General features: G+C 41.8%; 1 protein-coding gene across 2 annotated transcripts in view; it reads right to left on the bottom strand.

Annotated features, from left to right (window-relative positions):
* The window catches only part of LOC141167064 (uncharacterized), a 36,539-nt gene that overhangs the window by 6,634 nt on the left and 12,372 nt on the right, over positions 1 to 17,533 (bottom strand). For both annotated transcript variants that reach the window (XM_073654403.1, XM_073654404.1), the window contains exons 8-14: positions 9,724 to 17,391; positions 8,668 to 8,769; positions 7,865 to 7,986; positions 7,048 to 7,106; positions 3,712 to 3,857; positions 1,740 to 1,793; positions 1,496 to 1,661 (exon numbers count right to left, since the gene is read on the bottom strand). In XM_073654403.1, the coding sequence (XP_073510504.1) occupies positions 1,496 to 1,661; positions 1,740 to 1,793; positions 3,712 to 3,857; positions 7,048 to 7,106; positions 7,865 to 7,986; positions 8,668 to 8,769; positions 9,724 to 17,391 (8,317 nt within the window). The remainder of the gene's footprint in view (positions 1 to 1,495; positions 1,662 to 1,739; positions 1,794 to 3,711; positions 3,858 to 7,047; positions 7,107 to 7,864; positions 7,987 to 8,667; positions 8,770 to 9,723; positions 17,392 to 17,533) is intronic.

Below are 17,533 nucleotides of genomic sequence, written 5' to 3'. Positions count from 1 at the left end.
CTACAATGCCTGGGCATGGTCCTGATGAGGTTGCGGATGGTCTACTGTGGGATCTCTTCCCAGACCGGGACTAAAGCATCCGCAAACTTCTGGACAGTCTGTGGTGCAACGTGACGTTGATGGATGGAGCGAGATGATGATGATGTCCCAGATGTGTTCAATTGGATTCAGGTCTGGGGAACGGGCGGGCCTTCAATGCCTTCATCTTGCAGGAACTGCTGGCACATTCCAGCCACATGAGGTCTGGCATTGTTCTGCATTAGGAGGATCCCAGGGCCAACCGCACCAGCATATGGTCTCACCAGGGGTCTGAGGATCTCATCTCGGTACCTAATGGCAGTCAGGCTACCTCTGTCGAGCACATGGAGGGCTGTGCGGCCGTCCAAAGAAATGCCACCCCATACCATTACTGACCCACTACCAAACCGGTTATGCTAAGGATGTTGCAGCAGCAGCTCGCTCTCCGCGGCATCTCCAGACTTTGTCACGTCTGTCACGTGCTCAGTGTGAACCTGCTTTCATCTGTGAAGAACACAGGGCGCCAGTGGTGACTTTGACAACCCTGGTGTTCTGTGGCAAATGCCAAGTGTCCTGCAAGGCGCTGGGCTGTGAACACAACCCCCATCTGTGGACGTCGGGCCCTCATACCACCCTCATGGAGTCAGTTTCTAACCGTTTGGGCAGACACATGCACATTTGTGGCCTGCTGGAGGTCATTTTGCAGGGCTCTGGCAGTGCTCCTCCTGTTCCTCCTTGCACAAAGGTGGAGGCAGCGGTCCTGCTGCTGGGTTGTTGCCCTCCTACGGCCCCCTCCACGTCTCCTGGTGTACTGGCCTGTCTCCTGGTAGTGCCTCCAGCCTCTGGACACTACGCTGACAGACACAGCAAACCTTCTTGCCACAGCTCGCATTGATGTGCCATCTTGAATGAGCTGCACTACCTGAGCAACTTCTGTGGGTTGTAGAGTCTGTCTCATGCTACCGTGAGTGTGAGAGCACAACCAACATTCAAAAGTGACCAAAACATCAGCCAGAAAGCATTGGTACTGAGATGTGGTCTGTGGTCCCCACCTGCAGAACCACTCCTTTATTGAGGGTGTCTTGATAATTGCCAATAATTTCCATCTATTGTCTATTCCATTTGCACAACAGCATGTGAAATTGATTGTCAATCAGTGCTGCTTCCTAAGTGGACAGTTTGATTTCACAGAAGTTTGATTTACTTGGAGTTATATTGTATTATATTATATTGTTTAAGTGTTCCCTTTATTTTTTTGAGCAATGTACAGTATATACATATATATATATATATATATATATATATATATTTCTAGGCTTAATGTCCTTTTAGCCTTCAGTAGGATTCTAATCAGTAGACACATATCTTCTAAGATATCACTTTCACCAAAGTTTCTTCTTTTTACTACTTTATACATTCAGGATTCACAGATTCATACTACACAACGCCAAGTCTAGAAGGTTAGCGGCACACTTACTAGCACTGTGCACCTGTCTGGTTCTGTATCACACATTGACCTTCATTACAGTTATGGTAGTAGCGTGATGACGAATCGCAGTGAGAAATGCAGGTCAGACCTTCAGAAGTGATCACTTCTGTGTAAAACTCTTGAAACCCGGGAGGAATGTTCTCTACACAATAATCTGTAAGTCATATTAAAAAATGTTTATATTAAGCAAATTTAAGAGAATATTTCAAAGTCAAATTTGTTTTGCTCTTACCTTTTATTTCCTCTTCTGTTACTTCTCCATATATTTTATCATAACAAGTCATATCTGCCGAAGTAAGCACAGAGAGCAGTTAAAGGTTAAGACACATTGTAAAGTGTCACAGAGCTCCAAATCTCCACTTTACAGAACAATAGAACTGCATGGTAAAAGTTCTGGCTGCCTACCAGGGCCGGACTGGGACTAAAATGCAGCCTTGCCACATCGACCCACCAGCCCACATACAACATAGCCTTTCCTTGATGCCAAAAATAAAGTGCAACATTCCCATGGCATAACTTTGTTTGTCACCCTGCCAAATACTCTGCTAAAGGGGTTGTCCGACAATTCTGAATTGGGAGGTAAGCAGCACTAATGATGTCATATCTTCACATACCTGTTAGGAAGTGTGTACATTTGGCAGGTAGAGTTTTCCTGTCCTTTTCCTCAAAATAGGACATGCCTATCATTCACGTGTCCATGAAGGTATGTGCAAACACTACATTATCAGCACTACTCACCTCTCGATGCAGAAATGAGCAACCTTTATAGGCTGTGTTCACACATTGAAGTGTGCCACAACTGCGGCAAGAAACAAATGTCATAATGTCAAAACTCTAAGATTTGAGGATTTTTAAGTTTTAACATAGGAAAGAAACACATTTTAGATTGCTACATGTGTACAATATCAGAACAACCTTCAGCATATGAATGCAGTGCCAAAGCCACTGTCAGTACATGAATGCAGCGCCAGACCCACTGTCAGCACATGAATGCAGTGCCAAAGCCACAGTCAGCACATGAATGCAGCACCAGAACCACTGTCAGTAAATTCATGTAGTTCCAGACCCACCATCAGTACAGAAGGCTGATGACCTCAGCAGCATGCTGACCTCATACAATGCTGCACATGGGGTTGGGGCTGACAAGCACTGTGCTGCTCCTGTCCCAGCACCACAATGTCCAAATGTATTGACAGCTGATGAATGGCCGATCATGAGCTGCAGCCTTTGCTATTTCATTAGAGTGTATGTCCACCCTGATGAAATATTGAATAGATGCCGCTGATGAGCGGCCACTCATTGGTTGCAACGGATTGTGACAAAAATATGTCTTGAGACTGACAGGAATAGCAGCGCCGACAGTCTTTTTTTTTAAAACAAAAAATTGTTTTGCAAAAGTAAGGGTGGCTCTGTCTATATCATCCCTGTTGACTCTACATTTACCCTATGTTTATGCTCATCATGTTCTGATTGGTGATGAGAAATGATAAAAGTTATTGTGAAAAATTGGACTACCTAAATGTTTTCTGTTGAACTGGACACGCAATGTAATAGTGGCTACAAAGTGGAATATAACTTTTTTCTTTAATTTTGCCTCTCCATTGTGGAGATATTCACAATTAAATTATTTGTCACCTAATTAGTTAGCTTTTGTTAAGTCCGAATGCGTGTTATCAGACAGTTTTCACTGGGGGTGTGTACTTCTTGCTCCTGTGAGTTTCTGCCTGCTTATGATTGGACAACTCATACAGGGAGGACAACATGTCCACAGGGATAAGTTTGTAATAACAATCACTTGGACTTTACAAAAGTTAACTCATTAGGTGCCAAATAATTTAATTGCTAATATCTTGGCAGCGGAGAGATGAAATTAAAAAGACTAAAAACAAGTTTTATTCCACTCTTCAGCCACTATTACGTCATGTGTCCGGCTTAACATGAAAAATTTGGTGAAAGGTCCTCTTTAAAGACATTTGTGGAATGTTGACACATCGTTAGTTCAGCATTGATGTTGTGTCCTAGTGCCACACAGAACGGTGAACACAATGTATGCAGATTGCTCCGGCATTTATATGCACTTTGAGCCAATTTTCCAGTTTTAGAAATGTAACCTGACAAATTTAGATGATGAACATCTTTAGATGGTTGAAACAAGTATTATTTTAAGCACAGTGACACAGTGATGAAGACATTGATGTACTCACTTGTTTCTGTGCAGTTAGTATTCTTTACAGCTTCCACTTTTTCCTTAACTTGCTCAAAGATGTGTTCATATTGTTCTGACACATCAACATTTTCTGTATATGGAATTTCTACAATCACTTTATGGTCCACTATGATACTCCCACTCCTGTCAAAGTCAAATATGAATTATAAATAGGTTGTCATTATTTAGTGTCCACCCAATGATCCAGACAGCGATGATCATTATGGAAATTCTGTAGACTTGATCAAATTTCATACATTTCCTTTAAAACATGTCTATAGGAGTATAATTTTGGATAATTGGGTTCAGACCACATTTACTGGTCAATTCAAGTTCATCAAGTGATAACATGTGTGATAGGGCAAAGCACTTTATGTTTCCTTCCTCAGTACAGTACCTTTTCAGCCCTGCCACCCATTCATCCTTGACTACCCCCAAGCCCACTGACTCCATCAGCCTCAGGAATTTCTTTTCTATTTCGGCAGTGCACCCGGGACTGGCCACCTGCCCCTTGTGTAATTCCACGTCCACCGACCACGAGACTTGTCCAACTCACGTGAGAGGTGGTGAACCACAGGGACCATATGGTGCCTTGAAGTTGGTGACCCCAACTCAAGCCACCTCGAAGACTCTCTCCCAGGCTCTTTCATTCTGCAGGAAAGGCTCATCCTGCTCTCTGCCTTCTCAGATCACGTCCACGGCGTGCGACCTCTGCTGACCTTCCGTCTTCAGGAAGGTGACTCTGGTACCCGTCGCCAGTTCCTGCAGCCTTTGGGGCAGGTGCTCGGTCTTGACTGCTCTCTAGTCAAAAAGGTGGATATGGTGGGTGGCGAACTCCTCTATAAATCCCTGCCTAAGTTGTGAGTCAGAGGTGATGATTACCCCCCGGGAAGCCAGTTCACGATACCTTGAGGCTAGTGGACCCACGAGCATGTCTCCAGCTCTGGCTTTGGCTCATCTCCTTTTCTATTCCGACAAGCCCAGGCCCCTCAGGCCGCTCACCAGTTGCCATATCCTGGCTCTCTCATCCTCGGTCCTCAGGAACCCCGGCGGTGAACGTCGTACCCTGGATTCGGGCCTTGGTGGCCCAGTGAAGTCGACTAATTCCTGGCTGCAAGATACTGCCCCTTCTACTGCTGGTCTGGTTTGCTCCGGTTATTCCACTCCTTCAACCTTGCCCTCAGAAGCCTCGCTGAACTCCACCACCAACTCACCCTGTTGCTCATTTGCTGATTCACTAGCCATGAATGGCATCATATCTTCTGCTTTCTGGGGCCTGTCATGGCTCTTTCCCTTCCTGGGTGGAGCTGCTTCTTTCTCACCTGCCCATTTTCTGTGACTCTCCGCCCATTTTCCATTGACTTGCTGTAACGGGCGTGGTTTCTTTTTCTTCCGCTGTGCTCATTGTGGGCGAGCACTGCTCATTACAAGCCAACTTCTCTGGACAAGCCACTTCCCAGAATAGATGGATTTCACTTTATTTATGCCCATGATGGACGGATCTATCGCGCCATTTTGAGACACTCACCACCATCTTGCAGTCTATGTTCGGCGCCATCTTTGCTTTCACTGGATATTTCCCTGCATCTGTCAAGTTCTCTTGATGCATGGATTGATCCTGCCAACCATGCCAAATGTAAAGTGCCTCAGAGCGATATTCATGACCGAGTTGCTGTCCAGTTACACTCTGGCACTTTACAGGAAAACAGTGTCCCAGTCCCAGTGTGCTATCAGGTGCGGGGTGCGTCACACTCACATGTAGGCCGCAGGCTTCCGCTGCCTTCAGGCTTCCGTCCTCAGGAGCCACCGCACACAATTCAGAGGACACAAAGTTCTTTACTACAGACACATTTTTACTGATCAGTTCAAGTTCATCAGGTGTGATAGGCACAGCATTTCACATTTCCTTCCTCAGTACAGTATCTCTTCAGTCCTTCCACTCATTCATCCTGGACTACCCCCAATCCAGCTGACTCCATCAGCCTCAGGGATTTCTTGTTCACTTCGGTAGTGCACCTGGGACTGGCCACCTGCCCCCGACGTAATTTCACATCCACTTACTTCAAGATGTCAGAAGACCAGACCAATTCCTTGATACCTTGACTGAACCCAAGGCACCAGATGTTACAGGAATGTCAATCAGGGAACTCAATATGACCTCCCACGACCTCGAATGGTTGGCCCATGCTACCCCTAGCAGCCCACTGCACCTGAAATTGACCTTGGCGGTGCACTTCTCTAACCACAACACTAGTAGAAAGTGCCCCCCCTTTTATCAACTCTAGGTCCCAGCCACTGGGCTTGTTCTATCATTAACTATTTCCTCTCCTATAGACTAAACCTATTGTTTTATCCAATGTCCTATGCTGTTGCCAAACCACTTACCATATAAACCGTAGTTATTCTATCCTAAAGCTAGTCCTATGCTTACCTTCACTATACACTACTCACATTGTACATTAAAACTTTACATGACTGTTATGCTGTGCATTACCATAATACATTACATAAGACGCACATCACTATTATATATAAAACCACATGACAGTCCACATTCCTACAGAAGCAGCATGTTAAAGAAGACTAGAAAACTATTGTCTGACCAACAGAATAGGAGCTGTAAGTCCTTCTTTCCCTATCAGCATCTTTTCAAGCCTCCATACTGTTGACAGCTGCACCAGTGACACTATGAACATAATGATAAAACTACTTCTTGGCATCATGCTTGAAGCTTTAAAAAGAACATGTTAGCAGGATTTTGCTAAGAAAAGTAAAGGCATGTCCATGGCCAGGATTTTGTCATCAGCAAAACATTGTACAATGCTTACTTCACTGAAGAGGTGACTGTCGATACCTTGTTGAAGTTGACCTCTCCAGAGGGGTAGGGGCTCTGACAATGGTCTGTACTCTTTTATAAAGGAAGAAACCCTGGTCTACAATCTTCAAATGTAGGAACAGGTTCTATATCTACGAGTTGTTCTCCTATTAATGTGGAGTGTGTAAAAGTCCCATACAAGGACAATTTTAATGTCTCCAAATATTGACTTTTGTTATAGTAAATATTTGAAATACTGTTGTGAACACTTGTTGTATTTGGTGGAACAAAATTGGTGATGCGGTAGAAGTAATTTGGGCACTACTATATCACGACTCTCGAATAATGAGAATTAATAGTTGTGTGTTAACCGTCTTAAATGACATCTACATGTAGATCTTTATTTGGGCCTACACTTTTTGCTTGAGCCCAAAGGCCAAAAGTGAGGTTGATGGTGAAAGTTATGCTCAAGAGCAATGCCCTCTTCAACATGTCTAACCAAAAAATGAAGAAGCTTACTTTATATCCAGAATTTGTACATCTTTATATCCTTCCATATCTTTATAGACTTCTCTCATCTGTGTAAACAAAGAGAAAGATTATAACATGCTAGAATTAAGATGAAAGTGTTGCCCCATTCAGGCTTAAAGGGGTTGTTCTCTTTCAGACAATGTTCTACCCTGACTGTAGTTTGCTAAATAATAACAAACTCACTGTATGCAACTTCCTTGGATCCACCAGTAAGTCTCTGCCTCTTTTCCAGTGTCTGGCATTGGCTGCGACACTACTATCATGTCGACAGCGCAGCAGCAGCTAGTCCGTGAACACATAGGTTCTGAAGGTTAGAGTTCCATCTGCACGGGCAGAACCAGTGACCTCAATGATTGTCTAACGTGATGTCAGGGCTTCAGCCAATGCCAGGCACTGGACGCAGTGGCAGAGACTTGCCCATGGACCTGGGAAAAATGAGTACAGTGTGATTTGGTAATATCTAATAAACTGGAGGCAGGGAAGAGCATTTCCTGAAATGGGACAACACAACCCTCTCTAGACACATTAGAGCAAAGTTGGACATATCCATTGATTTTGGTGGGAGGATTGACTATCCTAAGTGTCTGGGGACTTTTTGATTTTCCCCTAACAAATTATGTTGTGAGAATGAAGGATTGGAATGTCGAACTTTATTGTATAATCCCTTTCATCTCAAGAGAGATAAGCCACCACGAGAAATGTCCACAGTGACTTGCTCACCTCTCCTTACTGTGAACATATGAACACTCAGCCAACTGTGCATGGGTATGGGGTATAGAAAATGTTCATCCTTCTGTCTTCTTACCTCATCTTTAAACTCTGTTTCAAATTCTTTATATTCTGTTGATTGGTTGTTTTTATAATTGTCATCAAAAGGTTTATTGGTGATCTTTAACTCCACCTTCACAGAAGTTTCCACTGACTTTACTGGAGAAGAACATAAGATGTGGAACTTGAAATGTTTAATTTTCAAAAGTGTAATAAAATATATTGGTATTTCTAAACCATCTGCATAGGTATATATTTATCATTCGACTATGATGTGCTGCATGGATACTTTTTTTTATATTTCAGAGGGCTGCCTCAGATACCCAATGAATAGCTAGCATGGCCATTAAAATCTGTCCATACTATTACTTGACTTTTATTTTGCTGAACGGTCATCCATGTAACTCATGGTCTGAAGAGAGTCTATGCTGTAGGTCATAAATTGAGGGCGAAGAGTAGGTATCTCAATCTTTGAAGTCAAAATGTTGATGGGTATCCATCTTTGGATAGTTGAAGTTCAGCCTACCACCCCGACAGCTACATTATTAAATCAAGTTGTGTTTGACCATGAAAATTCTTTGAGAGCAATAGACACTGCTGTTAATAGTGATCCATAGAAGGCCCAGCAGTCAGACCCTCACCGATCACCCATTAATGAATCACATAAGTAGTGAAAAGGTGCTAAATATTATATGAAAGAATACTCCTTTAAGTCAAATAAGTCTGTAGGTTACCAGAACAGAATTACTTTACTATGTAGGGTATCAATCAGATCAAACAGGTTCTCGATACCATGGAAGCTGATGCTATTTCCAATGGAGACAAAAAATCATCACTTACCAGGTTCAACTCTATCAATGATAGTTTCACAACGAGGACCATAGAACATAAAAGCACAAATACATTTTATTCCATCATAGGTTCCTCCATTTTGGCATACAACTGTTAAAAAATAGAATTTAAATTAGGAAATTTGAATGCATGGAATCTGTGCAAATAATATTTATCATCTAACTCCGGTTACAAAAGTTTGCCTCCACTATAGCACACAAACCTGACACTTTGCTGTAAAGGCAACATCTTTAAGATTTCATACAGATTCTTATGATTGTGTTAAAGCCAAAATATGTTTGTTGTTTTCTTTACTTTTTTACTTTTGCCAAATATTGTTTTTTTACTATGAAAAATTATTTTAAATAATTTTTTATTAAACTTTGATTAATTATCTATTTGTTTTAGTCCTACAAAGGACTTCTGAATGAAATCACCCCATGTGTCCCCTAATTCCTTCATTTACTCGACAAAAGCTGGATCACATAGGATATACCGAGACTTTAGGTTATTAAGAGATAGCTGTTCTGCCTGCAATAAGATAGGAGCCAGTGCAATTTTATTAGACTCTACCCCTGTGTACAAAGCCAGAGACATCATAATTAATCTAGTCTCCATTACGGGACACATCGGAGGGGCAGAAAAATTTACGTGAACTGCAACAATAGCCAATTCATGATCTGAAAATCAGTTTGAGTACATGTCTATGTGAGGCCAATTTTCTTTTATGAAAATGTTAACTCAACCATACATATTGAAGAATATGAACTATTCACTATGGCATCTAAGTGGTTAAAAGGCAAAGATTGTGGTCTTCATCACAATGTTGGATTCACATTACAGGTGGAGCTCACTGTCTGCAATACTGAGGGTATAGCTCCTACTCTTTTGCCATCACTGAGTCATAATGGTATGGATTTGAGTGGACATATGGGGTAAATAAAGCATATGTAAGAACTAAGGATCTACGATCAGACAAACCCATTGCATTTTTTAAATTGCATTTACCCTATACATTAATAATATAGATTCAAGAACCAGATAACCTCTGGGAAGTACAATTACCTAGTGGTGCTGCTGTAGTTGTGGTAGTTCTAGGAGTAGTAGGTGTTGTAGTAGTTGTAGTAGTAGGTGTTGTAGTAGTTGTAGTAGTAGTAGTGGTAGTGGTTGTAGTCGTTGGTTTAATTGTCCTTTTAATCGTTGTAGGCACTATTTCTTGTTCTGTTGTATGGGGTGATGAAGATGGCACAGGTTTAATTGTAGGAGGTGCGGTTGATACTTTTAAAGTTGTAACAATCACAGAAACTGTGGTTGAACTAAGTTCCCCAGTTGTTTCATAGGTTTTTGGTTCAGTTCCAGAGACTGTTGTTCTGCCTGTTGCTTCCGGTGTTACAGCTGTAACTAATGTTGTTGATGAACCACTAGATGTTTCTGCCTCTTTGGTGGTTATGACTTGAGATATTAGGGAAGTTTTTGAAGCTGTTTCTGATTTTGTATATTCTAATGGAGTAGTTTGTGCAGATGTTGCGTCACTTGGTCGGACAGTTGTTGAAGTCATTGCCGTTGGGAGTGATGTTTCTTTAGTTGTTTCATCAGTCACAAGAACTGTTTGAGATACATGAGAAGTGTCGGGTTTTGTTGTAGAAATAGCACCATTTGATGGTGTTATTTCCGAGCTTGATGTTTTTGCTACAGTCGCAAGAGCTGTGTGGGATACCGAAGTTGGTTCATATATTGTTGTAGAACCTGCTGAAGATGATTCTCCTAATGTTGAAAATGATAATTTTGAAGAAGTTTCTGAGGAAGCTACTGCTCCAGTCGTAATGATCTTATTAGATGTTTCTGATACCACTGAAGTAATTATTGGAGATGATTGTCTTGTCGTTTTAACAGAAGATGGCATTGTTTCTGTTGCTGTCTTGCTTGTAGAATGAGACAATGGCCCTGTTGTATCCACAGAAGACAAAGGTTCTGTTGATGTTTTGATTTCTGAAGTTGTTTCTTCTTTCTCTGATGTTGCTTTGGTGGAAGCCTCTGACAGTGTTGTGTCCATTAAAGTTGGGATGGATTCTGTTTTAGCGACAAGGGTTGTGAAGAATCTAGATGTTTCTGTTGATGTTACACCCATGACTGTGGATGTTTGTGATAATTCTGTGCCAATTCCAGAAGTCATTTCTTCAGGTGTTACAATTTCACTACTTGTAAATAATGTGGCTTCTGTTTTGGCATCTGGCACTGAAGATGGTTCTATGGTTATTTTTGGTGTATTTAAACTTGTAGCAGTTAAACCTGTGGTAGCTTCCACTTTTGTTTCTTCAGTTGTACTTTCAAGCTTCATAGTTGTTGTATCAGTTACATGAATGTTTTCTGTACTTGTGGGCCCTCTTGTGGTTTCTGCTGTTATTCTCTCTGTTACGGAGAATGTTTCTGAAATGGTTGTGTCAACCAAAGAAGATGCACCTTCAGTTGTTATCCTAGAAATAAGAGGCTCTGTTTTCGGATTTGTTACAGGAGATGTTTCGTATGTTTTGTCAGTCCCCAAAGGAGTTTCTGGCCTTGTTGTAAATGTTTCCTCAGCTGTTGATATTTTAGGTGTTGTTAGATGAGGTGTTTTTGAATTTTCAGAAACAGTCAGCGAGCTTGTATCTTTTACTGTTGCATCGGTTGTTGGAGTTATTTCTGTGGTTTCAGACCCTACTGCTGAAGATGTCATTGCTCTCGTTGTAACAGATAGTGTGGATGCTATTTTGCTTGTTATCTCAGTTATAAGGTCCGCAGGTGATGTTTCCACCACAGTGTGAGTTATTTTTGTGTCTATTGGAGTTGGTACTTCAGTTATTAAATTAGTTACAAAGGAGGATGTAACAGATGATGATGAAGACTTGTCTTCTGTTACATCTGGAGATGTATTTTTGGATATTATTTCAGTGGCTAAAGACGTTCTTTGAGGTTCAAAGGATGTTTGCAGTTTCGTGGTACCAGTGCCTAGAGATTCTAATGCCAGTGTGGATGTTTCTGTTGTTATATCCACTGCTTGACTTGTTTTCTGTTCTGTTATATCAGGTACAGAATATGTATGGGTCAGTGTTTCACTAGAAGTTTCTAAAGTGGCCAAAGGCGTTTTTGCTGTATCTGTAAGTTGAGTTGTTTCTAGGCTTACACTTGTAGTTTCAGGCTTTGAAGAAGTTTCTCCCGTTGTTCTGTCAGGAATTAATTGTGGAGAAGAAGTTTTTTCCAGTGTGGTACCTGGAAGTGATGTTTTTCTGATTATTGTGGAGATGTCAGATGTTATAGATATCTTGGGTGTTGTATATGGAAATGATGTTGTTTCTGCTGTTGTAATCTCAGGTTCCAGAGATGATCCCAGAGTTGTATAAGATACTGATGTTGCTTGAGGTGCTGTATTTAGATTAGATGACTTTTCTGTAGTTATAAAATCAGCTGTAGAAGTTGTTTCTGTTATTGTTGTTGGACCAGATTCAGGATTTGTGTTAGTTGTAACACGTGATGTCCCCACATTTGTAGTATCAACTACCAAAGATGTTTCTTTGGCTATTGTGCCAGAAACCAGAGATGTTTCTGCTGTTGTAACATCAGGTCCTGCAAATGTTCCTTCTGGTGTTTCATCAGATAGAGAAGATATTTTGGTTGATATTTCTGGTAGGGTAGAGATATTTATAGTTGTTACTTCAACCACTGGAGCTGTCTCTGCAGTTGAGGAATCTGGAACCAAGGATGTCCTTTCGGTTTGTACATCAGATACTGGAGAAGTCTCTAAAGGCGTAGGAGATAATGTAGATGTTTCTGATATTGTAGGATACGTTACTGAATGTGTTCCTTCTGTAGCTAGGTCAGATACTGGAGATGTTTCTGTTGATACATCTGGTAATGATGAGGATTCTGTAATTGTTGGAGCTGTCTCTGATTCTGTGGAATCTGGCAACACTGATGTCAATTCTGTTTGTACATCAGACACTGGAGAAGATTCTGTGGGTACCTCTGGTATTGAGGAGGTTATTGTAGTTGTTTCAAACACTGTAGATGTCTCTGCTGCTGTAAAATCTGGCAACACTGAAGTCACTTCTTGTGTCACATCAGACCCTGGAGAAGTCTCTGATGGTACAGAATATAATGAAGATGCTTCTATTGTAGTATCAGGTACTGAATGTGTTCCTTCTGTGGTGAGTTCAGACACTGGAGAAGTTTCTGTGGGGACTTCTGGTAATGAGGAAGTCTCTGTAGTTATTTCCACCACTGGAGATGTCTCTGCTGATGTGGAATCTGGCACCACTGATGTCCCCTCTGTTTGTACATCAGACACTGAAGAAGTCTCTGATGATACAGAAGATAGTGAAGATGCTTCTAATATTGTAGTATCAGTTACTGAATCTGTTCCCTCTGTAGCTAGGTCAGATACAGAAGATGTTTTTGTGGATACTTCTGGTAATGAGGAGGTTTCCGTAGTTGCTTCCACCACTGGAGATGTCTCTGCTGCTGTAGAATCTGGCACCACTGATGTCCCTTCTTTTGTTACATCAGACCCTGGAGAAGTCTCTAATGGTATAGAAGATAATGAAGATTTTTCTATTGTAGTTTCAGGTACTGAATGTGTTCCTTCAGTAGCTAGGTCAGATACTGGAGATGTTTCTGTAGATACTTCTGGTAATGAGGATGTTTCTGTGGTTGTCTCAACAACTGGAGATGTCTCCATCACTGTGGAATCTGGTACCACCGATGTCCCTTCTGTTTGGACATCAGACACTGCAGAAGTCTCTGATGGTGCAGGAGATAAGGAAGATTCTACTATTGTAGTATCAGGTACTGAATGGGTTCCTTCTGTAGATTGGTCAGATACTGGAGTAGTTTCTGTGGATACTTCTGGTAATGAGGATGTTTCTGTAGTTGCTTCCACTACTGGAGTTGTCTCTGCATATGTGGAATCTGGCACCACTGATGTCCTTTCTGTTATTAAATCAGACACTGGAGAAGTTTCTGTGGGTACGTCTGGTAATGAGGAGGTTTCTGTAGTTGTTTCAATCACTGTAGATGTCTCTGCTGCTGTAGAATCTGGCAACACTGATGTCACTTCTTGTGTCACATCAGACTCTGGAGAAGTCTTTGATAGTGCAGAAGATAATGAAGATGCTTCTATTGTAGTATCAGGTACTGAATGTGTTCCTTCTGTGGTGAGTTCAGAAACTGGAGAAGTTTCTGTGGGGACTTCTGGTAATGAGGAAGTCTCTGTAGTTATTTCCACCACTGGAGATGTCTCTGCTGATGTGGAATCTGGCACCACTGATGTCCCTTCTGTTTGTACATCAGACACTGAAGAAGTCTCTGACGATACAGAAGATAGTGAAGATGCTTCTAATATTGTAGTATCAGTTACTGAATGTGTTCCTTCTGTAGCTAGGTCAGATACAGGAGTTGTTTTTGTGGATACTTCTGGTAATGAGGAGGTTTCCGTAGTTGCTTCCACCACTGGAGATGTCTCTGCTGCTGTAGAATCTGGCACCAATGATGTCCCTTCTTTTGTTACATCAGACCCTGGAGAAGTCTCTAATGGTATAGAAGATAATGAAGATTCTTCTATTGTAGTTTCAGCTACTGAATGTGTTCCTTCTGTAGCTAGGTCAGATACTGGAGATGTTTCTGTAGATACTTCTGGTAATGATGGTGTTTCTGTGGTTGTCTCAACAACTGGAGATGTCTCCATCACTGTGGAATCTGGTACCACCGATGTCCCTTCTGTTTGGACATCAGACACAGGAGATGTCTCTGCTGCTGTGGAATCTGGAACCACTGATGTCCCTTCTGTTTGTTCATCAGACACTGCAGAAGTCTCTGATGGTGCAGGAGATAATGAAGATTCTACTATTGTAGTTTCAGGTACTGAATGGGTTCCTTCTGTAGATTGGTCAGATACTGGAGAAGTTTCTGTGGATACTTCTGGTAATGAGGATGTTTCTGTAGTTGATTCCACTACTGGAGTTGTCTCTGCATCTGTGGAATCTGGCACCACTGATGTCCTTTCTGTTATTAAATCAGACACTGGAGAAGATTCTGTGGGTAAGTCGGGTAATGAGGAGGTTTCTGTAGTTGTTTCAATCACTGTAGATGTCTCTGCTGCTGTAGAATCTGGCAACACTGATGTCACTTCTTGTGTCATATCAGACCCTGGAGAAGTCTTTGATAGTGCAGAAGATAAAGAAGATGCTGCTATTGTAGTATCAGGTACTGAATGTGTTCCTTCTGTGGTGAGGTCAGACACTGGAGAAGTTTCTGTGGGGACTTCTGGTAATGAGGAGGTCTCTGTAGTTATTTCTACCACTGAAGATGTCTCTGCTGCTGTGGAATCTGGCAACACTGATGTCCCTTCTGTCTGTACATCAGACACTGAAGAAGTCTCTGACGATACAGAAGATAGTGAAGATGCTTCTATTGTAGTATCAGGTACTGAATGTGTTCCTTCTGAAGCTAGGTCAGATACCGGAGAACTTTCTGTGGATACTTCTGGTAATGAGGAGGTTTCTGTAGTTGTTTCCACCACTGGAGCTGTCTCTGCAGCTGTGGAATCTGGCAGCACTGATGTCCTTTCTGTTATTAAATCAGACACTGGAGAAGATTCTGTGGGTGCGTCGGGTAATGAGGAGGTTTCTGTAGTTGTTTCAATCACTGTAGATGTCTCTGCTGCTGTAGAATCTGGCAACACTGATGTCACTTCTTGTGTCACATCAGACCCTGGAGAAGTCTTTGATAGTGCAGAAGATAATGAAGATGCTTCTATTGTAGTATCAGGTACTGAATGTGTTCCTTCTGTGGTGAGTTCAGACACTGGAGAAGTTTCTGTGGGGACTTCTGGTAATGAGGAAGTCTCTGTAGTTATTTCCACCACTGGAGATGTCTCTGCTGATGTGGAATCTGGCACCACTGATGTCCCTTCTGTTTGTACATCAGACACTGAAGAAGTCTCTGACGATACAGAAGATAGTGAAGATGCTTCTAATATTGTAGTATCAGTTACTGAATGTGTTCCTTCTGTAGCTAGGTCAGATACAGGAGATGTTTTTGTGGATAATTCTGGTAATGAGGAGGTTTCCGTAGTTGCTTCCACCACTGGAGATGTCTCTGCTGCTGTAGAATCTGGCACCACTGATGTCCCTTCTTTTGTTACATCAGACCCTGGAGAAGTCTCTAATGGTATAGAAGATAATGAAGATTCTTCTATTGTAGTTTCAGCTACTGAATGTGTTCCTTCTGTAGCTAGGTCAGATACTGGAGATGTTTCTGTAGATACTTCTGGTAATGATGGTGTTTCTGTGGTTGTCTCAACAACTGGAGATGTCTCCATCACTGTGGAATCTGGTACCACCGATGTCCCTTCTGTTTGGACATCAGACACTGGAGATGTCTCTGCTGCTGTGGAATCTGGAACCACTGATGTCCCTTCTGTTTGTTCATCAGACACTGCAGAAGTCTCTGATGGTGCAGGAGATAATGAAGATTTTACTATTGTAGTTTCAGGTACTGAATGGGTTCCTTCTGTAGATTGGTCAGATACTGGAGAAGTTTCTGTGGATATTTCTGGTAATGAGGATGTTTCTGTAGTTGCTTCCAGTACTGGAGTTGTCTCTGCATATGTGGAATCTGGCACCACTGATGTCCTTTCTGTTATTAAATCAGACACTGGAGAAGATTCTGTGGGTACGTCGGGTAATGAGGAGGTTTCTGTAGTTGTTTTAATCACTGTAGATGTCTCTGCTGCTGTAGAATCTGGCAACACTGATGTCACTTCTTGTGTCATATCAGACCCTGGAGAAGTCTTTGATAGTGCAGAAGATAAAGAAGATGCTTCTATTGTAGTATCAGGTACTGAATGTGTTCCTTCTGTGGTGAGTTCAGACACTGGAGAAGTTTCTGTGGGGACTTCTGGTAATGAGGAGGTCTCTGTAGTTATTTCTACCACTGAAGATGTCTCTGCTGCTGTGGAATCTGGCAACACTGATGTCCCTTCTGTCTGTACATCAGACACTGAAGAAGTCTCTGACGATACAGAAGATAGTGAAGATGCTTCTATTGTAGTATCAGGTACTGAATGTGTTCCTTCTGTAGCTAGGTCAGATACCGGAGAACTTTCTGTGGATACTTCTGGTAATGAGGAGGTTTCTGTAGTTGTTTCCACCACTGGAGCTGTCTCTGCAGCTGTGGAATCTGGCAGCACTGATGTTCCTTCTGTTTGTACTTTAGATACGGGAGAAGTCTCTGATGGTACAGAGGATAATGAAGATGCTTCTGCGATTGTAGTATCAGGTACTGAATGTGTTCCTTCTGTGGCTAAGTCAGATACTGGAGAACTTTCTGTGGATACTTCTGCCAATGAGGAGGTTTCTGTAGTTGTTTCAACTATTGGAGATGTCTCTGCTGCTGTGGAAGAGGTCTCTGTAATTATTTCAGCTTCTGTGGATTTTTCTCCTGTTGTTTCAGGTACTGGAGATGTTTTGGTCGATATTGTCGATAATGAGGTTGCTTCTGCTGTTGTTACAACTATTGTAGATGTCTCCTCGGTAGATACTTCTGGCATCTCTGATGTCTTATCTGTTCCGGTGTAGGATACTGCATTTGAGTCCGTTGGAATTTCTGTTAGTGAGGATGTTGGGGGCTCTGTTGGCAGAGATTCTCCCTCTGTGCTTCGTGTAGATTCTGGAGATGTTTGTTTTGTTGTAGAAACTGGCACTGAAAGAAAAAAGATAATTTATATACTTTTGTATGGGAAATTTTTTATATATTATTTTTTTGAAGATTCAGTTCTATAGGTGAATAAAAGTTCCCTGTTATGTTTATTTAGGATTTTATTGTTTAGCCTCTTTTAGCTTGT

Source organism: Phyllobates terribilis, unplaced genomic scaffold (genome assembly GCF_046119375.1).
Source record: "Phyllobates terribilis strain yellow unplaced genomic scaffold, ASM4611937v1 Scaffold_11__3_contigs__length_659146591, whole genome shotgun sequence".
Taxonomy (NCBI): Eukaryota; Metazoa; Chordata; class Amphibia; order Anura; family Dendrobatidae; genus Phyllobates; species Phyllobates terribilis.
Note: the sequence above shows the minus strand (reverse complement) of the source record. Positions and strands in the feature narration are given on the sequence as shown.